Source organism: Lissotriton helveticus, chromosome 3_1 (assembly GCF_964261635.1).
Source record: "Lissotriton helveticus chromosome 3_1, aLisHel1.1, whole genome shotgun sequence".
NCBI lineage: Eukaryota > Metazoa > Chordata > Amphibia > Caudata > Salamandridae > Lissotriton > Lissotriton helveticus.
In genome coordinates this window covers 82445056-82468976 of record NC_136061.1, presented here as the reverse complement: position 1 = coordinate 82468976, position 23921 = coordinate 82445056, and the positions used below count along the sequence as shown (strand labels likewise).

At 47.5% G+C, this 23921-nt stretch overlaps 1 protein-coding gene across 5 annotated transcripts in view; it reads right to left on the bottom strand.

Moving 5' to 3' along the window:
* LOC144824416 (uncharacterized) overlaps window positions 1-23921 on the bottom strand; it is a 552506-nt gene that overhangs the window by 416583 nt on the left and 112002 nt on the right. For 3 of the 5 annotated variants that reach the window (XR_013608937.1, XM_078683524.1, XM_078683525.1), the window contains exon 3: window positions 5592-5696. The exons of the other annotated variants lie outside the window; for them this stretch is intronic. Coding sequence is in view for 2 of the 3 variants with exons in the window: in XM_078683524.1 (XP_078539650.1) it covers window positions 5592-5696 (105 nt within the window). In the remaining variant the exon portion in view is untranslated. The remainder of the gene's footprint in view (window positions 1-5591; window positions 5697-23921) is intronic. 5 annotated transcript variants of the gene reach the window in all.

Here is a 23921-nt window from a genome sequence, read left to right as displayed (position 1 = left end):
GCAGTTGAGTGGGCGGGGAAGGGGCCTCCGCTGAGATTGTGCAAGTGATCAATGACATATTTTTTTGCCTCCTGAGATGATAGTTCTGCATGCTGTCTATTTGAGCGACGTGGAGAAACTGTGGCCAACCTGAGCTTAAGGGGACCATAAGGTATACCCAGCAGTGCTTTGGCCTCTGCAGGCGAGTGTAGCGAGCAGCGCCTTCTCGCCTACTAAAACAGGCTCGCAAAACGGTGGCCCCACTGGTAGCAGATGCCCTGTACATATAACATATCAGATCAGTAACAGGCTTAAAGTCTTGTAGTTTACGAAGAGTGACAGCGGAGAGGTCTTTGTAGAGCTGGATTGTGTGCCTCTGATACCTGATCTCTGTCTTGTTGCCGGCAGCTTTCTGTAAAAAATGCACCCTGGTGAGGATGTTCGGCCCGCTTCCTTGACGCGATGTGCCCATGGGTACTGTGAGCCAGATCAAGAGCTAGCGGGAATGCATCCTCATCTCCCCGGACCGTCTGGAGGAGCTCTGCAGTTAACGCCACAATTTCTGTGCCTTCAGCGCCTATCGAGACCCCCGTATACAAATATTGTTGCACCGGGTCCTGTTTTCAAGGTCTTCCGGCTTGGTCTTAAGCTCAATGTGCTGTTCTTCTAATGCGCTGATGCGTCTCAGTAGCATCTTGTGATCCTCCGATCTAGTGTCGACAGTTCGCTCCAGGTCACCAATCCGGTCCCCAATCCCAGTTACCTCTCTCCGGATGCCACCGAGACCTTACTTAAATTCCTCTTTCAGGCATAAGATATCTGTCTGTATCTCCTGCAGGAACCGATCCATGTATCCTTGGATGATTGGTGCTGAAGGTTCCCCACTCGCCGGGGTCGAGGCTGAGGACTGCATTGCCACTTCCAGCTGGGGGGGCCTAATTTCACAAGGATTTTACCGGGTTTCTTTAATTACCTTAGAATGTGGCATATCAGGGGTCCGGAGCTTCTAATATATAGGGTCCCAAGTGGAAGGTCGCCAATGCGATGGAGTTCGCCTGCTAGGAGTGCCGCCAGTAGGTCGTAGATGTAGCTCCCACTATGTAGTTTGATTGTCAACCTCAATCTGTCTGGGTACTCCACAAAGGGTTCCCAAGGGCAGGGATGTTCCGCACCACCCTCCGAGTCAGGGTCTGCTGTAGCTGCTATGTCCACCTTGCTCTCAACAAGGTCCAGGGAGGTCCCAGTCACTCTGCTCAAAGCCTCAGGTTACTCCTCCGGGCCGATGTGCCCGGCGTTAAGCTGTCTCTAGTATCTGGTGCTCCTCTGCAACACACAAAGTTCATTAGGGCAACAGCCCATCCAACATGCTGTACAATGAACTCCTGGAGCTGGGACCAAAGGACGGCAGTGCGCCCACTCTTTGCCTGCCGCACATGCACCCACCTCTCATCTTCAGGGGTGGAGGAACTGCTGCAGTATCTGTACCCATTTGAGGCACTATGTAGCACTGCCTTAGAAATCAGAATCCAATGAAAGAGTGTCTCACCGCCCCTACCCCTTTTGCCAGGTCGGGCATCGTTCACACATCCTAAACACCGCCGCTCTAGCACCCCTCGACTGTTGCATCAGCGCGGGTCGCTATCAGGGTTTGGACATCTCGAGGTGCGATGCCCGTGGGTCACCGCTCAGCAGGGAAGACCAGCCAGCACCTAGTCAACCCCAGGCCCCCACCGACACACCAGGATCTTTCATGCGTCCGATGCGCGATGCATTAGTAGTCTCTCTTCGCAGCTGTACAGCATGTAGTCACTATGCCTGCTTACCAGGGGAAGGCGATCACGACTCTGCTCCATGCGCGGTCGCCTCCAGGGCCCACGGTCTGGACATCTTTTGTGTGCCATGGGAGGGATGTGCTTCAATCAGGCCCAGGTTAAGCAGATAGCAGCGTGAGGTGTATGGGACTGCTCGCTCTCAGGCACCATGCTGCAGCGGAGAGTGCTATGGTCTATGCTCTGCTATCAGCGGGGATTCCAGGGTCTAGACCAAGCCCATCCATGAGGCCCCGCCCCGCCCGCCACAGCCTCCGCAGCAGCAAACGTCTCCTCCCTCGGTTTTCACAGCCGACAGGGGGACCCCTGGAAAAACGGGCACAAGCTCACTCCCGGGTGCTAGTCAAGTTAGTCACAATGGATGTATGACGTTATAACGCATACTATTACTCCGCATACCATTACAACGCGACTTTTACTCCGCATACCGTTACAACGCATAGCGCCTTGGGGCGCTGGATAGTGGTAAGTATAATTTTCTATTCCAACACCAGTCCCCGTGGACACTAGGGAAGGTGTTGGATAGAAAATTAAACTTATTCCCTATCCTACAGCGCCCCCCAGCGTAATGCGTTGTAATGGTATGCGGAGTAAAAGTCGCGTTGTAATGGTAGTGCGGAGTAAAAAATGCGTTGTAACAGGTGTATACCAGTCACAATGCCTGCACGATGGGGGAGGGGCCGGGCTCGCCATGAGTGCCCGATTGAAGATGGCGGCCGCCAATCCCCTCTGCAACTTTTTTAGATCCAAAAGTGCAGGGTGTTGCCTACCGGCTCAAGCGGGGTTCCGTCACTTCTCAGGTAGGATGTGGTAGGTTCTTGAGGGCAGCCTCGGGCTCCAGCCCCTAGATGGTGGCTGGTGATCAACGCTCCCAGTTGCGGAGCACCAGCGATGTAGTCTGTCATCAATACAGCTGTCCGGGGTGCAAACCGCAATCAAGCAAGCCCCCACAGGGTCTGGGATTAGGACCAAGTGTCCCAGATCGCCGCAGCAGCTCCGGTGTGCGATGATACAGCACAGCCGGCCCCGGGGAGATGGAGCACACCAAATACACGTCCTACTCCATTGCTCCCATGGCCATGCCCCCGTGCTGTTTCTATTTTGAATTAAATACATGTTAGAATTTGTGGCCCTCGACATGCTGTGTTTTTTTGTATCAATCTCAACACCCAAAAAATAGAGATCTACTCTTTCTTAGGCTGCTCAGGAGGACCTAGGGTTGCCACCTCTGTTAATTGCCTGCCCTTAATAATGCAGACCAGGCTGGTAAAAAACTGTCCTGGTAGCAATCCTAATTGCTGCGGACCTGAAGGCTTATCACAGCCCTCGCCTCCATAATGGGAGACTAGAGGAGGAAGACTGGTCACTCAAGGGTTCACTAAGCCCCTCCCAACACTACTGGTTAAGAGCCGGCAAAGGTAAAATAAATGATGCAAGAACATTGTTTTATTTTACATTTGCTGACTCCGAGCCAGGCAGTGAGGTGACGCTCCTCCACCTTTGCGGGGGAGCCGCCACTGCTTTCCATATACCTCACATTGACGAAACCTCTCCTTGCCATGCTCAACCAGTCAGCATCCTTTGACACTGCTGACCACTAAGCCCTTCTTTACAGCCTCGCATCAGGAATGGGCTCCCCTTGCGTTGTTTTTGTCCTTCTGAGAATTTATTCCAGCTCATCCAGATGAGCTCCTCCAAGTAAAAGACCATCGCGATATCCTGTGATGTTTCCTAAAGTTCCATTTTGTTGCCTATGATGTTCAGTCTCTATATAAAACCGCTCGGTTTTACCTGTCAATAAAAACATTAAAACCTACCATTATGCAGACTTTCATGTCTTTGGCTGTCTGATGAACTGTAATGCACCATTTCAAGCCTTGGTGTTGAAGGCCCTCCTTAAATTGAGGCCTTTCAAAATATAATTTGTGTTAATCACCAATGACAGCAAAGAAGAACAAGTGAAAGATTGTCTCTCTGATGAGTCTCAATGTCTTCACCCCTCACCTGACAGTCAGGGGCACATCCATGCAAGTCTTCATTGGAGCCCCCCACAATTTCCGAACACAGACTGCTAAGAAGTCAGGCTTTGACTGTTGCTTTTTGGCAAAGGAAAGGTTTTTCTTCTAGAATCACATTTCAAAACTGTCACTGAAGCATGAGTTATACCTCCTCTTGACCGAACCAGCATTCAACTTGACATCTCCGACTCCCACTTCATACCTTGATGGACATCATCCATGCTGCAGCCTTTAAGATCAAAGTGCTGAAGAAGTTGAGTAGGATCTGTCAACTCAAAACCCCAGCTCACCTGACGAGCAAGATCAAGGGGGTACATGCATCATTGAAAATTGCATTCGCAAAAGGTGCGAATTCGCAAAATTCGCCCGTGTGCGAATGCAATTTCATCGTTTGGGATGCATCATGATTTTTGTACTTTTCGCAATTTAAGAAATCGCAAAATTGCGATTACTTAAATTGCGATTGCAGTTAAGGAATCTCAAATTGAGATACCTTAAATGCAATGCATCAAACTTAAAAAAATAGCAATTTCGCTAATAGGGGGAGCAAATTACCATGAAGTTGACCTTCAGGTAATTTGAGAAAACTTTGAAAAATGCACTAAAGTGCATTTTTCAAAGTTCCATTTTACACACACACATGCCCTTGGGGCATGTGTGTGTGCAAAATGTACTTATAGGCAGATTTCAGGGGTGCAACAGGGTGTCCTTTTGACACCCTGGCACCCTTGAAATTGCATTCTCAATTTGCGATTCTCTAATTGAGAATGTCTTCCCATTCATTCCTATGGGCCTTTAGGCCCATAGGAATGAATGGGGAGGTATTCCTTAATTGCATTCTCAATTTGCGATTCTCTAATTGAGAATGTCTTCCCATTCATTCCTATGGGGCCTTTAGGCCCATCGGAATGAATGGGGAGGTATTCCTTAATTGCGATTCACAATTTGCGAGTCGCAATTAAGGAATTTTAAGAAATCGCTATTTTTTTTAGCGATTTCTTCATGCATAGCCTTTTGCAATTCCCTATTATCGAATCCTTATTTTTCGCTAATAAGGAATTGCAAATGGCATTGTTGATGCATGTGGGCCAAGATCTCTGGTACACTACGCCACACTCATAGCAGCAATATCACTAAGCCTGAGATTTGTAAAAAAATAAAATAAGACAAAATGACGTGCCCTATCCTGCAATTGAGCTAGGATCAATAACTCTGGACCCGTCCAAGCCTGGCAGTTTCCACAATCTTTCACTTCTGGAAGACTTGTGTTCCGTAGGTTGTCCTGGTGTAAGTGGATTGAGAACAGAAGACAAAAGTGGGACAGGGAGGTGCAAGTGAGATATTGATCCTTATAGAGGATCTCATATAACCTGGGAAGTTCTCCAGCCATGAATTAGACATAAAAGAATTTACGTGAATTACAATTTTGATCATAAACAAGCCAGGAAAAGGTAGACTATTGGATGCCTATAATATGGTGCTGAAAAACAAATAAGCAGGGTCGGGAATACCACAGGTGTAGGCAACATTTTATGGAAAATGTTGTGGAACGGTACGTGATGCCTCATTGAAATAACGATAGCAATCCTTATTGTTGGAAGAACATTGTATGAACATACTATTTCTTAGCAGGAGCTCAAGACTCATCTATAATTAGGAATAATACATTAGAATTGAAATTTCAATAAAAAGTGTGTTTGGCGTTTAAGATCCCACAATGGCGATAAAAGTAATGAAGCCTAAAAGATGGGAAGTTGAGACTCACGCATTAGGCCATGATTTCTTTTCCCTCACAAAATGCTCTTGACTGCTCGGACTCTGATGGGACTCTTTGTTCCCTTCGTAAGTGGTGAGGTCAGCAGTTGTATGGCTAGAAAAAAATCAATCATTGTCAAAGTCAAAAGGTCTTGCCTATGAGAGTTGTTGGCGTTTTCAAAGTGTTTAGACATGTGACAAAGCAGTGCCGCTGCTGTTGTATAGCATAGCTGCATGTTAAAAAAAAAGCACCATGACGTGCTATGAACACTTTTTTTAACTGACAGGAGGCATCTCGGAAGGAGGAAGGGCAGGCAACACAGAGGGTGTAGATGCCTGCCACCCCGTCCTCCCACCAGCAATAAAAAAGGATATGACGTGACATATGCTGGTCCTGTCATGGCACCTTTCTTTAACATTGACAAAGCCAATAGATTGCTTGAGTGTGACCAATTTGCTTTGCCAGTGCTTGTTTTTTCTAGTAGGACAAGAGGTGGCAAGGGGCAGCTAGCAACAATGCATGGCAGAAGAGTGAGAGGAGGCAAGCACCAACGTAGGAGAGGGTGGCAGGGGCAAGCAACAACATGGGATGTGAGTGGCAAGCCATGGGACAGAGTGGGCGTGGAAGTGGCAAGCTACGACACTGAGAGGGGCGGAACAAGGAAAGGGGGAAATAACAGAGAGAGGATGGGAGGGGGCAAGCAGCAACATGGAGAGGGTGGGTGGTAGGAGGCAAGCAACTATACAGAGAGGGATGATAGGGTGGTTGAGAAGAAGCAACAACACATAGAGGGATGGGGCAAGCAATAACCCTGCAGGAGGAAAGCAACAACATAGAGATGGATGGGAGGGTGGTAGGGGCATTCAACAACACATAGAGCAGTGGGAGGGGGCAGGCAACACCATGGGACTGGAGGGTTGATGTACATGAGGGAGAGGGCCTATAAACACATGAATACTTATGGAGTGCTTCAACTTAGGGGAAAAAGTAGGTCCGAAAGCTCAAGCAGTCGAAGGTCACAATAACTTGGACCATGCTCCGGGGGAAGTACAAACACAAAGAGTAAGTGAAGTTGCCACACACTGACCAAAGAGAAGCAAGGACATGACTGTGAAGTAACCATGAAGTCAACCTATGGTAAGCAATTGTAAACAGTTGGTGGGCTCGAAGCACCATGTAAGCTAACAAAATGTCTCGTAAGCAACAGTACATGCTCTGTTTCAGGCGAGACCTAAAGATAATATTTTCAGGAGAGCAAACATTTTCTAGAGGATGTCAAAGATTTGAGCTTGAAAACAGAGTGCACTGCCTCTTACCATACAATGTGAGTATGTATCACAAAAGAAGGAAACACGGCACACAACTGTGAAAGCACATCAAGATCTGTGACTCTCGCACTAAAGTTGTGAAGCAAGGAGTGAAAAGAAATAAACATGGACACACTTACAAACAAGCACACAGAATTCTCACTTCATAGTACACGTACTAGCCAAGTAAAGTCCTAAATTCCATGACTGTGGAATACATCGACTCTATAGACATGGCGCTGCATAAAAAAAAGAGAGCGCACAGCCTAACATCCTCTGTTTGACATCCACGAAGTACAGCCTGCAGCCTGTTATGTTATGTTGTAAGTTGAAAGCAGAAGGCTTGGGAACAGTGCTTAATCTGAGCCGGTGATTGCCAATAGTGGCCACTGGCACTCATTTTTGGGGACCAGCACTTATATTTCCGCATCAGACATTTACAGAGTTCAAGTGAGGGAAAACACACAAAGTAGAAAGACGGATGAAGAGAAAGACAGAAAAACACTCACAAATGGAGATAGCAGGTACCTGCAAGAGTGAGATAAAAGAGCACGGATCAAAGAGGCTTGAGGGGTAATGGAACAATCAATCAAAATCAGATTTATTCGGTTATTGTAGGAACATAAAAGCATCGGATAAAACATTTTCAGCTTCATAAAATGTAAATAACACTCTAAGAGCATCATAAAGCAGAAAATCATTAAAATGCATAGATTTTTTCTCAATTTGATAGAAGCAATGATATATGTGTACTTATGTAATAGGGCAGGGTTTAAGAATTGCGATCTAAGAGAGTCATATAAACAGAAAATTGGGCAGTAACACAGTCACAGGGGCATAATGGAAGAGAGAGAATCCAGGAGACCACTAGTGGGACCACGAGGAAATTAACTATGTTTAGCTTAAATGCAATGAGATAAAACTCTTTTAACTGTAAGCATATCAAGGGGTTTTTCTGGTCTAATTCCCTCTTTGTATGTATCTTAGCTTCCCTTGACTTCCATTTTAAGATCAGGTGTTATACTTTGCGGTGACTCAAAGAGAGGACTGTACCCCAGGCTATGGAAGGTGTTTCGCACATAGGCCAACCATGGGATAACACGTTATCTCATTGGAAGCAACCTAGTAATACTTTCCGCAAGAAGTCTGCATTTGGAGATCTCCACAGCGTTAACAAAAATAATAGAAGAGGTGCGATGGAGATCCAGCCCTCTATGAACCTTATACCCAATTCTAGATGTGCAATAAGGCATGAGGAGGTTTTAGGAATGGCCAGAAGCCTGCACAAAAACCTATTTTCGTCTACTTGAAGTTTTGTGCAGGCAGTACAGCCCCAGACTCCGTCTCCATAAGTCCCCACTGATAGGCACTTGGTTTTATTAAGTTGGACCCTTTTGTATACCGGCTTGTGGCTTAAACTTTTTGTAAATCTAAATATTGCATCTTCAGCTGCACACATCTTTTGAGCCCTTTGGGTAAGTAACATGTACCATGATCAATTTGCCTCCAATAAAATACAGAGATAGTTGAAAAAATGGACTTTTTCAATTTGTATCCCACCAATAAAAAAAGTTTTTGAATTGGTGTGTTTTGGACCACAGGTAATAATAAAGGATTTTGATTGAATTACCTTAAGTTTTATTCTCAGCATAAAATCGCTAAACTCGTTCAGAAGCTTTTGGAGGGCAGTTATGGTCAGACCTAAAAGAACCGTGTTATCTGCATAGAGCAGCACACGACTACCTGCATGCCATTCATAGGAACATCATCCCTGCAAGCCCATAAAGTGCTGTCTAGGAAATACGCCAATATGCAACCCTGTCTTACCCCTCGAGTTATATTTATTGGGGCTGTACAATCCCCATTCCATGTAGAGTGCACCCTCATTGTGGAATCCTAATGCATGCGTTTTACCAGATCCACTAGAAGGGGATCAATGCCCGCCTGCTCCATTAGGTCCCATAATATGCTCCTATCTATAAGGTTAAATGCACAGGAGAGGTCCATAAATGCCATATGTATGGCCCATCTCCTGGTTTTTGCATATTTGCCTATAATGAGAGTTAGTTTAAGGGTTTATTCTACGGTCCCTAGACCTTGTCGGAAGCCATACTGGGCAGGGGAGGAAAACGAGCAAGCCTCTGCCCAGTCCTCTAATTTGCCAAGGATTACCCTCCCAAGGATCTTTACTGTGGAATCAATCAACGAGATTGACATGCATGGCAGTTGCAATCCCCTTTCTTATAGATGAGTACAATGATGGCTTTACTCCATGAATCTACAAGGTCGCCTTTCACTGCAGCCCTCAATACATTTGTGACAAGGGGAGCCCAGAATTCCACTTTGTTTTTAAAAAGATCAATTGGCACCCAGTCTGGGCCAGCGGCTTTACCATTTGCAGCACCCATAATAGCTTTTTTTGATTGCAGCTAAGTCGACAAGATCAGCCAGCCACTCCTTGTTAATGAGGTGCCAATTGGGCATATTTTAGTTTAGGGATCCACCAACTTTGTTTTCTGGATTAAAAATCGAGGAAAATTGAGCATCCAGTCGGCCTCAGGGACATGGTACTAAAAGGATTAGTTACTTACCTGTAATCCTAGTTCTCTTCCAGGGGTATCCTCATCAAAGTCATAAGCATTAGAATATTCCCGCCCATGCACGGGACCCCGGAAACACTATATTATATGTGCCCCACATATATATACTCATATATATATATATATATATATATATATACATAAACATGCAATAGCAGCCAAATCACATCAGAGCTGAAATATGCTGTGAAGAATTTCCACCATACATGAATAATATGCATTAGAAACATGAGAAACAACACCAAAGATTGTTTAGAAACTGTTTTAATGCTTAGGCAGCAGTAGAAATTCTTATAACTCACTGAAAGCATAGAAAGCTCCCAGGCTGCATTGCAAACACACAGTCTAAAATGACTGAAAAGCTAACCTGTAGCTGTATACAAAAAACTGACACCGTGCCTTTAAGGCACCCATGACCCCCGGTATCCCATCATGCCTCAGGGGTGACAGTTAGGTCAGTTGTTCTTTTCGGAGACTGAAACAAACCCAGTAACAAAATAGGTTAACAATATCTCCTTATTAAAGAATATCCTTTGCCCGGGGAGGCGGGAGGGTTGCTTATGACTTTGATGAGGATACCCCTGGAAGAGAACTAGGATTACAGGTAAGTAACTAATCCTTCTCTTCCAGGGGATCCTCATCAATAGTCATAAGCATTAGAATAGAATAGCGAGCCTCTGCTCATCCTTGCGGGCAAAGGAATGACAAGACAGTAATCTTATCAACAAGCCTGAGCAGGCTATAGGCTACCCAAACAGATTTCTCAAGGAGGCTTGCCCTACTTGAGTATCGGACCTGGAATCAGATTTGAGACAGTAATGCCTCGTAAAGGTATGAACCGATTTCCAGGTTGCAGCCTTGCATATTTCTGACATTGGATCGTCATGTAAGAAAGCTACTGTAGCGGCTTTCCCTCTAGTGGAATGCGCTTTGGGTAACACCAATAAAGGCTTGCCTGCAAGCTGATAGGCCAATTTAATGGAAGAGACAATCCATCTGGAGATGGACCTCTTGGCCGCTGGAAAGCCCGTTCTCATTGAACCATAGTTCACAAACAGTTGATCCGTTTTCCTGATCCCTTTAGTCTTTTCCAAATAGAACTTGAGCACTCTTTTAAGATCCAAGGAGTGCAGTGACCGTTCGGCTGGGGTCGTAGGATTTGGAAAAAACGAAGGGAGGGAAATGGACAGATTTATATGAAAATCAGAAACCACTTTAGGCAAGAAAGAGGGATGAGCCCTCAGGACTACTCTATTGTGATGGAAAACAGTATATGGTTCCTTCACACAGAGCGCTTGTATCTCGCTCACTCTGCGCGCTGAGGTAATCGCCACCAAAAAGGCCGCCTTCCAAGAGAGATGTTGCAAGGAGGCCTTGTGGATGGGCTGGAAAGGAGGTGACATTAACCTGGATAGAACCAGGTTCAATTCCCAAGGAGGAGAAGGATTTCGCACAGGGGGATACACTTTTTTTTAACCCCTGTAGGAAGTCCTTAACCACCGGAACCTGAAAGAAAGAAATCTGGTCTGGTGATTTCCTGTACGCTACTATGGCTGACAAATGCACTCTAATGGAAGCATATTTCAAACCAGATGTTGCCAAGGAAAGGAGGTATGGCAGGATTACCTCCTCCTGCCCTTTAGTCGGATCTAAGTGATGATCCCTACACCATATGTAGAATCTTTTCCACTTGAACGCATAAGACGCTCTCGTGGAAGGTCTCTTAGCCTCTTTTATAATGTGCATACATTCGGGAGGCAGATTCAAATGCCCATATTGCAGGACCTCAGGTGCCATGCTGTCAGGTTCAGTGATGAGAGGTTGGGATGTAGTATCCTCCCGTTCATCTTGCTCAACAGGTCCGGTTTGCAAGGAAGACGTCTGTGTGGACACACAGACAGATGCAGTAGGTCCGGGTACCACCACTGTCGTGGCCAATCCAGAGCTATCAAGATAATTTCCATGTCTGACCTGAGGAGCTTGGAAACTACCTTCGGAATCAGAGGCAGGGGAGGAAACGCATAGGCAAAAGTTCCCGACCAATCCATCAGGAGAGCGTTCTCCTGCGTCCCTGGCCGGTGGAATCTGGACGCGAAGGCGTGGCATTTTGCGTTTTCTTCGTCCACAAACAAGTCTATGGCTGGACGCCCCCAACAACGAAAAAGCTCTTCGCCACTTCGTCGTTTAGCACCCAGTCTGGCTGATCTTCGAAGTGCCTGCTGAGCGCGTCTGCTTTGATGTTTTACTCTCCTGGAAGGTGCACCGCCACCACTGACAGGTTTCGAGAGAGAAGCCAGTGCCAGATGGCTTGAGCCTCCCGGGAGAGAGGGCGAGATCGTGTGCCTCCTTGTTTGTTCAGATAGAACATGGTGGTTGTATTGTCTGTCTGAACTAAGACTGAATTGGACTCGATCGCTGGAAGAAAAGCTTTGAGAGCTAGAAACACAGCTCTGAACTCCAGCATGTTTATGTGGTACGTCTGCTCCTGTGCAGACCACTGACCCTGAATTTGAAGGGGACCCATGTGCGCTCCCCAGCCTTGTAGAGAGGCATCTGTTACTACAGACTGGGTGGGTAGTGGCTGATGAAAAGGTACTCCCACCAGCACATTCCTCGTCCGAGTCCACCATTTGATGGCATCCTTCGCTGTTTGGGAAAGAGTGATACGATCTTCCCAACGCCCTGTCGCCTGCTCCCACTGGTCTTCGAGAGCCTGTTGTAGAAGACGCATTCTCAGCCTGGCGTTCTGGATGAGAAAAATGCAGGATGCCATGGAACCCAGCAGGGAGGCTACCTGCCGGACTGTTGGAAGCCGAGACTCTAATAGAATCCCGCACTTCTGCCTCATGGAAAAACGTCTCTCCTCCGAAGGAAATGCTTTTCCCAATTTTTTGTCCAGAACGGAGCCTAGGTAGTGGATGGACTGTGTCGGCCGCTGGACTGACTTCTCCAGGTTCACATGGAGACCGAGCCTGTGCAACTGGTGTAGACAAAGTGGCAGATCGTGCGTCACCTGAACCGGAGACGGGCCCTTTAAGAGCCAGTCATCCAGGTATGGGTAAATGAAGAGTCCCTTTTTGTGAAGAAAAGCCGCCACCACTGCCATGCATTTGGTGAAGACTCGTGGTGCGGACTTGAGTCTGAAGGGTAGCACCTTGTACTGGTAGTGTTTGCTTCCTATGACAAACCTCAAGTACTTGCGATGCTGTAGAGCAATCGGAATGTGAAAGTATGCAGCTTGCAGATCCACCGAACACATCCAATCTCCGGCTTTAAGATGTGGGCATATTTGGTGAAGAGCTAACATGCGGAACTTTTCTCTGACGATGACTTTGTTTAGGAGACGCAGATCTAGTATAGGCCTGAACTTGTCCTCCTGATCTTTTTTGGGGACAAGAAAGTATCTTGAGTAGACTCCCTCTTTACTCTTTGAGGGGAGGAGATTCCTCTATAGCTCTTTTTTGTAGTAGGACTGACACTTCTCTGCGGAGCAAGCTCAGCTGGTGAGGGCAAGAGGTCTTTGGAAGAATGCTTTTCGGGGGCGCACGGAAACGTAGCCTGTATCCATTGCGCAGTATATTCAGCACCCACTGATCTTTTGTGATGCTGACCCACTCTGTCAGGTGTTGTGAAGCACTTCCTTCCACTGGAGTGGGCAACGGCGCCAGAGAAAGCCACTGATCAAGCCTTTCCTCCTCTCGTGGTGGTAGAGGACTGCTGGTGACCTCCTCTACCTCTGTTGGATTTGCCTCGGAACTGGGGTTTTCCTTGGTTCTTATTCTGGGACCACTGAGGGGTTTGAACCCTCTGTTGAGCCCCTCTCCCCCTGTTGGTCTTAAAGCGGCGTTTGAATTCTTTTTTCTTTTCCAAACCCACCGCTTTTACCGTATCCAGTTCAGTCTTCATACGGGTCATCTCTTCGTCTGCATGTTCTCCGAAGAGAGAGGAACCCGAAAAAGGAAGATTAAGGATGCGATGCTGAGCATCCGGCTTCAGCCCTGTGAGACGCAACCAAGCCGACCTCCTGGCACAACCCCATGTGAGTAGGAATGTGCCGCAAGCACTGCACCGTCCGCTGCTGTGCTTATCAACTGGTTCGCCACCAGACATCCTTCTGTCATAGTTTCTTCAAAGTCCTTCTGGTCTTCCTTTGGCAGTTTGAACTTGAACCTCTCCATGGAGTCCCATAAGGCTCTGTCGTATCTACCCAGAAGTGCGGCCGCACTTAAGACCTTCAGTGTGGAGGCAGCCGAATTGCAAACTTTGCGCCCCCACGAATCCTGAGATTTGCTGTCCTTATCTGGTGTGACTGAAGAGGAAGCCGCAACTGCATGCGTCTTCCTCGCCGCTGCCACTATCACAGAGTCTGCTGGAGGATCGGATTTTACAAAAACTGGGTCAGAAGAAGCCGGCTTGTATTTCTTCTGTATGCGGGCTGGCAACGCTCTGATGGCTGCCGGGGTTAGGAAAACGTCCTTGACCGGATCCATAATCCCCGGGACTAAAGGCAGCAGTGGACGAGAGATATATTTTTTGTGCAAAGTTTCAAAAATCACTGTCGTAGTAACCTGGGGGACAGACATTTCAATGCTCAGCTTCTGAGCTCCTCTTTGCAGGACATCCAGATAAGTACCGATGTCATCCACTGGAGAGGATCTGGAAGTAGGACTATCCGTCAACGTGGGAGAGTAATCCCTCTTGGAAGACCTAGTCGAAGAGGTAGAGGGAGTAGACGGAGTTCTTCGATGTCTACGGTGAGCTCCGTGCCTCCTCTCACATGATCTTCTTGGGTGCTCTTCCTTTCTAGGAGAGCGAGATCTGACCGGATCCTGTCTTCTTGGTGAACGGGATCTGACAGGATCTACTCTGGGAGATCAGGATCTCACCGGATTTTCCCTTCTGGAAGAGTGAGATCTGGTTGGTCTTCTCACAGGTGATTTGTCTGCTTGGCGCCTGGGAGGACTACGCCTGTCCACTTCATCTACCAGTCTCTGGAGAGGAGATCTGTGCTGCGGACTGACGTACTCTTGCATCCGTTTGGTAGCCCCTGAATCTCGCCAATGGTCCAATGATTTGTACAATTTGGGTGATAGTCTGACCTCCGCAGCCGAAGGATCTGGCTGATGCACGGGAGATCTGGGGACAGGACTTCTGGACCTTGAGGAGGTCGTTGAGGAGCCAGAAGACTGTGAAGTAGAATGACGAGAAGCCGACTCCGTTACCATGATCACAGAGTTTCTTGACGACGATCGAGCCCTTTCTGAAGGTCTCGACGTCGAGCGTTCTGGCGTCGTATGTTTTTCTCTCGACGTCGAACGCCTCTGGGGAGTCGGCGGGTCCAACAATCTCGACTTCGAATGCCTCGACGGCGATCGATGCGAGGATCTATGGTCTCTCGACGTCGAACGGTGATGACCAGCCGTCGACGGAGCCCTTTCTCTCGACGTCGAACGGCGATGACCAGTCGTCGACGGAGTCTTCTCTCTCGACGTCGAACAGCGAGGACCAGCCGTTGACGGAGCCTTCTCTCTCGACGCCGAACGGCGATGACCAGCCGTCGACGGAGCCCTCTGTCTCGACGTCGAATGTCTGTGCGATGACGGCGGAGGGGTATTGGACACCCTCGACGCTGAGCGTCGACGAAACACCGACGGAGACTGCTTCCTCGACGCTGACCGATGTTTTCCTGTCGACGGCAGAGGAGTCTTGGTCCTCGACGCCGAACGTCGTTTCTTAGACGACGGCGGAGGGTTCACACTTCTCGACGCCGGTCGTCGTCTGGATGACAACGGCGGAGGGTCCTTGGATCTCGACGCCGACCGTTGCCCGGTTGACGGCGGCGGAGTTACCTTCATCGACGCCGATCGTCGCCCGGTTGACGACGGAGCTGGATCCTTCGACGTCGTCGACGTACCTGGTCTTCTTTTCGACGGCGAGCCCGCCGTTGACGGTAGTTTTGAAGACAAACGATCCACCGGTGGTTCTTTCCTCAGCGCCAAGCCTGACACTGAAGCTGCAGGGTGGGAAGACTTCTCTTTTGAAGATGTTCTAGCCTTCTTGGAACCCTTCTTCACCGGAGACCTTCCTCTGGATGACCTGTGAGCCAGGCCATAGATGCGAATTATCTCCCTGTCTTTGAGAGTTCTTCCTGACAGGTGCTCGCAGTGAGGACAGGTGCCTGGATCAAGTTCTTCAGGCAGACACAGGATACAAACGTCATGATTGTCTGATTTTGCCTTCTTGTTACCACAAGAAGGACATTTGTCAAAAAGTGAAGGCATTCTCAGCTGAAAATGCTCACTAAACTGACTTAAAAAGACAGTGTCTTACTTGACTAGATGTAAAATGTCAAAGTAAGCAGAAAAAGTTGTTCAAAAAGAAGTAATTTTCTGTCAGAAAACAGAAAATTAGTGGAGCTGTGTCACCAGGATCCTTCCTGAAGGAGCCGGAAAGAACAACTGACCTAACTGTCACCCCTGAGGCCTGATGGGATACCGGGGGTCATGGGTGCCTTAAAGGCACGGTGTCAGTTTTTTGTATACAGCTTTTTAGACTGTGTGTTTGCAATGCAGCCTGGGAGCTTTCTATGCTTTCAGTGAGTTATAAGAATTTCCACTGCTGCCTAAGCATTAAAACACTTTCTAAACAATCTTTGGTGTTGTTTCTCATGTTTCTAATGCATATTATTCATGTATGGTGGAAATTCTTCACAGCATATTTCAGCTCTGATGTGATTTGGCTGCTATTGCATGTTTTATATATATATGCATATATATATATATATATATGAGTATGTATATGTGGGGCACATATAATATAGTGTTTCCGGGGTCCCGCGCATGGGCGGGAATATTCTAATGCTTATGACTTTGATGAGGATCCCTGGAAGAGAAGCTAGAAGTTCAGTTGGCTGACAAAAAAGGTTAGTTGACTACATCCCAGAAGAGTCTAGTATCTTTCAGATCAGCTGCTTTATTTAGATCCTCCCACGCTTTAGCTCGAATAACCTGTTTCCTTTCTCGTAGGGCTAGTTTATATTTATGTCATGCTGCCCTTACCGCAATAGTATCTCATGGTATTTCATTAGTGACCATGTTTAGGGCTTTCAGTGCTCTAGTGCATTCAGAACTGATCTACGGATGCACAGCACGCTCACTGAGGTTTGTTCGATACAAGCCTGCAGGATATGCAGGTACTAGATCAAAGAGGCTTGAGGTGGATTGAAGACTACACAGCCTTGGAATTCTGAAGGCTGTCATTTAATTGGACTGGCCACGGCCTTCTGACCAGAGCTTTTGGCACCAGTACACGTTTTTTTTTACAAATTAAGCACTGCTTGGGAAGGCTACAGACTTAAGAAGCCACCATTAGGTGGTGCCATATTACAAGAAGAGGCCGTAATAGACTTTTTGTATCAGGAGTTACATGGAGGTGACCCAGTGTCAAAATGCTGTTTTGCATATAGTGAAAACAATCCTTGCACCACACCTGTAGAAGAGAGAAGAAGCTCTGTTGTTCGAAGTAATAATATTTACCAATTCTCTGGCCCAAAAGAGTGGAAACCATGTCTTGCTACTTAGCCACAGATCTATAGGCCAGTATGTTGAGTCGTGAGAGGTTGGAGCAATGAAGGTTCTGGTGGGCAAAGCAGCTAAAGGTGAGACCTGCACATGCAAAGCTAAATCCTGCAGACCTGAGCTCCATGATGTGTCATAGAATTGAGACAGAAGGAAATCTGTGATAATTTACTACCTTGTTTAAATAGTGCCAATGTGTTGAGGCCACTGCAAAGCACCATGCGTAAATAAATGTATGATGACTATGAGCCTGATCCACAAAGACAGGCTTCTCAAATTAAAACATCGACTCTTATAGGATTTGCCCTATGTTTGAAAGTGATTTCTAACTTTTTGGGGATTTACAAAGAATCCCAGACATGGCCCAAGAAAGTCTGCAACAGTCGTAGATTTCAACCTGTACTCGCACTTGGCAACATTTATTCATGCAAATCTCCCTCTAGATAAAAGCAAACTGTGTGTAAATATACATTGGCAAAAGTATTGTGGATTCCTGAAAATGTGTTTTCTCTGTTGAAAAAAGAGGTACAGGCTTCTTAGTAGCAGAGGGTAACTGCGGCAAAGGGAAAGCAGGAGAAAGAGGCTTGCCTATGACAATAAAACCCATGGAGCTTACTTACCTGCCTGAGAATGTCCCCACCCCGGCAACGTTGCCATAACTGTCTTTGGTTTGACTCCAGTACGATGGTCGTGCAGAATGTTATGATCCTCTAGCTCAACTCGCAATTGTTTAGTGACTTCACTTGCCTGGTAATTGCTCCTCCACAATGGTACTCAGTGGTCTGAAGACAGTGATGGAGGCTGGTGTTGTAAATAAAAGATAGTCCTGTAGCCAAGTCATGTATAAGTAGGTTGTAGGTTTATTCATAGATAAAGCTTCAGATAAGTTATGGGAAGATGTTAAGTCCAGGTGATGCCCCAGCAGGAGCAGCCTCCCTGCTGCTCATCTTGCTCACTCCAACGGACACTCCCAACCTCATCAGGCACCCATGCATTCCACGACATCATCAATCATCCAACATTCCAGACATCTCCAAGCACACCAACACTCATTCTGGCCAGTGGCGTAATAAACCTTGAGGGGGCCCCCCTGCAAAGTACATGGAGGGGGCTCCCCATTCTCCGTGCCATTCAAGAGCTCTCAAGCCAGCGACCCGCCATGTTGCCCATGAAACACAGAAAAACGTGCCTCTATCTGTCTTTAGTCGACCCTCTCTGAAAACCAGAACATGTGCTAACATTGTTGAAATCTAATGGGACAGCTGGTGAAAAACCTGGACTGTCCTGGCGAATCCAGGACACCTAATCATCCTTGGCCCACCAGAGGTTGGTGGCTTGTGCTCTTCTCTAGTAGTCAGTGCTAGCAGCGAGGCAGGGGCTCCCAGTGAGGCACTGCAGCAGAGGCAGAAGCCAATGAAAAGTACCAAGAAGACGGATGCAGCCATGGACTATCATTTAGAAGTCGCCAGGGATCGCACCTGCGACACCTTGCTACCAATGGCACCCACCTTGCAACCCATGGCACTCCCCTTGCGACCCATGGCAGGTAGATCAAAATGAAGAGTAGAAGGGAAACAGAATGCCAATAAGAACTGTTTACTTTTAGAAACTTCTTGTGTCAGTCGCTTTCTGTTTTGTGAAATAAATATATTCATCCTGGCAATGTACGCTCTGAAAAAAAAACTTTCCTCGGTTGTCTTGATTGCAAAGATTAATACAATATACGATCCTTAAAATGTAAAGCCTTATTTCTCTATTCTGGCCAGGTAGATAGATTCCAAATGACAATGCTTTATAAAAGGAAAAGATGGCCCTGAATAGGGTGCCCCTGGTGACATGGCCTATCTGGTAAACTTACTATACATTAATACCAGCCTAAGGGCCTGATGAAGAGGAGATTGTATATCTGATAGATATTGAGAACAGAATAAAACTTTGCAATTATAAAAACTTTTTACAAATAAATTATGTGACACCCCACCAAGCCATGCGTAAATACACGTTTGACAAACTCTAGACAGTCCTGACCTTCGAGTCAATAGCATGTTGCATTTTTGGAGATGATATTCATTTCCCTAAACAAAGTCGGTACAATGTAGTGCAGTTACAAAATTAATTAGGAATATAATCAAAATGGCACAATAAATCAGAGCTAGTGAAGAAATACAACAAACAAGCTTCTTTGTATTGTGAGAGCCTAAATAACTAAAAGGAGACCGGAGCCTAAAGACCTAAAAGCAGACCAGCTGTGTGCTTGCGTTTTACAAAAAAATGACTAAATCTATATACATTTAACGGTTGCCTTGCGTTTTGTACGCTGTAAAAAGAGAGAATGCATATACTTTCAGAGAAACGTGATCCACTTGACTTAACTAGAGCTAGGGTGACCAACCGTCTGTAAATTTCACGGACCGGCTTTTGTCCGTAGTTTTGGGCATTGGGGAACATCAATGTTCCCCTGCCAGAAGCCTCACCTCCCTGATGGGGCCGCTACACACTCATCCTCTGAGCGCACTGAGGGCAAGGCAAGCCCCATCCATCCATTGTCAATCTGTATAGAGCTGATTGCCACATACAGAATGACAATGGGACAGTCTGTACTCTTAATGCATGTGGTGAGCCTCCTACAGCCTCGGTCTAGGGCAGGGCATTCAGTGAGGTGGAAGAAATGCACAAAAACGCCCATGCTGCTACACGAGAATCAGGTTCACAAAAAGAAGGCGGTGAAACAACTGCCTGTAGGCCGGGGTCACACCATAAATTTTAACCACAGGTGGTGGCCTGGGGGTGAGGTCACAGGTAGGGGTTCATGGGTAGGACACTTGGGTACAGCAGGTAGGTGCACAGATGCTACACGCGGTTGCATACAGGTAGGTGCACGCATGGGACACATTGATGTATGCAAGTAGGTGCACGGCTGGGACACATGGGTACATGCAGGTAGGTTTTCATGGCTTGGAGACCTGGGTATATGAAGATAGGGGTTCATGGGTGGGATCACGTGTGTGCATGCAGGTTTGTGCAAGGCTGGGGCATGTGCGTGCAAGATTTGAATTAGTTGTGCCACTGGTTTTGCAGAGAGTACCTAAAAGCCAGGGCCGAGAGGGCTTGCTAGGTAATGGAGAGGGAAGGGGCCGAGTCTACTTTACACTCAAACTTTTCTCTCTTCTGCCATCTGCTTATACTCTCATCTACTGCCAACTCCCCCTCGCCCTCCAGTGCTCTGAAGCAGCTCAGCTGGTACAAAGCGCTACACCCACACTTGCAAAGCAGCAGGGGTTACCTGCGGGTGTTGCTGGACAGCAAAGGGGGTGCTCTGGCGGAGCAGCAGGCGGGGGCCACGCAGGGCCCGGGGCAGCAGCAGCGATGGCCCCGCCATTGCTCGGGCTGGGTCCTGCAGGTGGGCCTCCTGGATTCGGTGTGGGCTGGGTCCAAGGCCTGCCAGGTTGTGCTTGTACCAGGTGAGGGCTCTAATGTTCAGGGTCCGAGGCTTGCCAGGCTGTGCTGGCACCAGGGGGTGGGTGGGCTCAGGGTGTGCAGGGAGGTAGGGCAACAGGGCAATCTTTATCATGTGCAGTCTGCAGGAAGCAGAAAATACTTACATGTGCAGTGCTCTCGATGCCAGGAAGTGGCCCCCTTACAGAGCCAGTACTGTTCTGCAGAGTCTTGCCCTGATGATTTTGACTAATTTTTATACAAATTCTTTTAAATACAGTTTACCTTTAATTTATGTTAATGTGGGTGATGTGTGAGAGTCTATTACGGGGATTTTGCAGACAAATGTTGTGTTTAGGTTTCATCAAACATCCATAAATATTTTTCTTTTAGTTCAAAACCAGATCCCATGTATGATAAATGGGAGGGGGTCTCACGAGATTATTTGCAGTAATATTAATGAGCTGCTGCTGTGTTACAATATTGAAAACACACAGCAATGTCCCTGAATTTTAGAAATAAACACATTTAGAATTTGGATTAGTGATTCTGTGCATTTTAAGTGACCTGGCCAAAGATGGCATAATAGAGCTGAAACAGGATCAGAAATTAAAAACTGTTCTGAACAGGGGCCCCCAAAATCCGTTTGCCCCAGTTGTCCCTGATCACTGGGTTAACAGGCCTACTTAAAGAGATCCCTCTTAATGCACATCCCAGGCCTGCTGTAACTCTGGGGCCCCCATCCTCTTTCCGTGGGCTCTGTGGCTCTGAGAAACAAGAGAAACAAGTTACATTGTTTCTCTTCAGTCCAAGGTCAGAGCGAGGTGCTCAGGGCAGGCTCACACTGCAGCTGCTGCTTTCGAGACTGAGGGGCTTGATTTCTAGCAAGCCTTTTTCTCACAGCTCTCACCCAAGAGCTGAGGGGCCCCCTTCACTCACTGAAGACTGGGGGCTGCGGGGGCATTTGTTACGCCCCTGCCCAAATTACCCCCCATCCCGCCCCACCCCACGCAGAAAGATCACTGGATTAACACGCCTACTTACAGAGATCCCTGTAAATGCACATCCCAGGCCTGAGGGCGCAAACCTCCATTCTTGTTCCGGACCTGGCTCTGACTGAAGTGAAACAATGTAAGTTGTTACTTTGTTACTCTTCAGTCCTGGGTCAGCGCGGAGGAGCTCAGAGCAGGCTGCACACTGCAGCTCCTTTAGAGCAAGAGACATACAGCTCTGCACTGATGACCTGAGGGGGGCCCCCTACACATACTGAAGACTGGGGGCCCCACGTACTGCAGCGGTTGCGGGGGTGTTTGATACGCCCCTGGTTTTGGCCACTAGTTCCAGCCAAATTCCTGCTGTGTGGTGGAGCTTTTTCTTGCGTGCGGCTTGAGATTTGGCATTTCCTACTGCGATTTTCGGTCGCTAGGAGCGCACCCAGCAAGATTTCCCCAATGCTGGCGGTTGCGGATGGTCACGACCATACTAGGACAGAAAGCTGCAGCTCAAGTAGAAAATCTACTCCAGCGGCAGCATAATCAACTCGAGAAGCAGCACCCTTTGGCGCACCACGTGGTGTTGTTTGCACTGATTTTTCAGTGTGGAATGAGCTCCAGGCACTAAAAATCTGAGCAAGCAGCTTGACATGCCTAATTCCTCCTGTTCGCAGAACTCGACTGAATCTCGCTGAGTTTTTATGTAACTCCGCAGAATTCCTCAGAGTGAAACCCGTAAGTTCCGCTCACCATTACAAACAACCAAGAAAATGGAGACTTTCTTATGACTCAATCGACAGAGAGACTTATAGTCAATCACTAACAATCAATCAAGTAGGGTTTGTAGAGTGTGGCTACTCACCCGTGAGGGTCTCAAGGCACTGAGGGTGGGTGGGGAGGGTGACTGCTGGTCTGGATGCGCTTAGGTGATCAAAGAGTCTTGCCTTGAGGTCCTTCCTGAAATGGGTCAGTAACGGGAATTGTCTGAGATGGGTGGGCAGGGTGTTCCAGGTCTCGGCGGCGAGGTAGGAGAAGGATCTTCCCCCTGTTCTAATCTTGTGGATCCAAGGGTCGGTGGCCAGAGCCAGCTGGGTGAATCGGAGGTGCCTGGTGGGGACGTGGAATGAGAGGCGGTGGTTTGGGTATGCTGGTCCTGCATCGTGGATGATTTTGTAGGCATGAATGAGGAGCTTGAAGGTGATTCTCATCTTAACTGGTAGCCAGTGGAGTTCTCTGAGGTGTTTGGAGATGTGGCTGCAGCGAGGGATGTTGAGAACCAGTCTGGCTGCGTCGTTTTAAACATTCTGAAGTTTTCTGAGTGACCCTGGCATAGACTGCATTGCAGTTGTTGTTTCTGCTGCTGATGAGTGTGTGTGTTTTTCTTTATTTGGTGGGGATCCATCTGAATGTCTTGTGAAGCAGGCAGAGCGTGTGGAAGCACGACAAGGCGATGAGTTGATCTGATGGTTTATTGTAAGCAAGTAGTCCAGTATGATGCAGAGGTTACGTGTGTGGTCTGTGGGTGGGGTTCCCAGGGTGGAAGGCCACCAGAAGCCATTACATGCTGAGGGTGGGGGTCCTAGGATGAGGAATTTGGTCTTGTTCGAATTGAGGTTTAGGCAGCTGCTCATCATCCAGGTGGCGACGGTCTTCATTCCGCTGTGGAAGTTGTTTCTGGCGGTTGTTGGTTCTTTGGTGAGGGAGAGGATCAGTTGGGTGTCATCAGTGTAGGAGATTATGTTAAGTCCATGGTTCTTGCCGATGGTCGCGAGGGGGGCCATGTAGACGTTGAATTGAAGAGGGTGGAGCTCAGGGAGGAGCCATGGGGACCTTTGCAGCTGATCTCTGTGGGTTTGGAGTGGAATGGAGGAGGTCTGACTTGCTGTTTGCGACCTGTGAGAAAGGGGTGGATCTACCTATAAAGTATTAATCCACACGGAAAAAATCTGCTACAATACTAATGCCATAGAAGCAGCAAAAGATTCAACCAAAGAATTATTTGTGATGATAAAAAAGCTCACCTGACCCACTGAAAAAACATTTCCAACGCTAGTCAAACTTTGTGCGATTCCTTTTTAAGCTTTTTGCAGGATAAGATCAAGGCAGTGTATAGCAATTTTTCTAGCAAACACCCTTCTGGACAGCTAAAATCTTTAAACTCAGGCGCAACCATCCCCCTGTTAGTATACACTACTAACCTAGCAAAGATTTCAGTGGCCTCCCCCCACTTTATCATCTTTCTCACCTCTCACGCTGACCCAAGTCATGAACCTATTGCACCAAACCAAATTGGGTTCCTCGCTTGATTCCTGTCCTCCTAGGATATTCCATCTGGAACATGAAACCAATGGCTCACATCTTCTGACTATCTTTAACCTAATGTTCAACACGGGCAGCTTCCCTACCAACTGGAAATTGGCATCAGTCC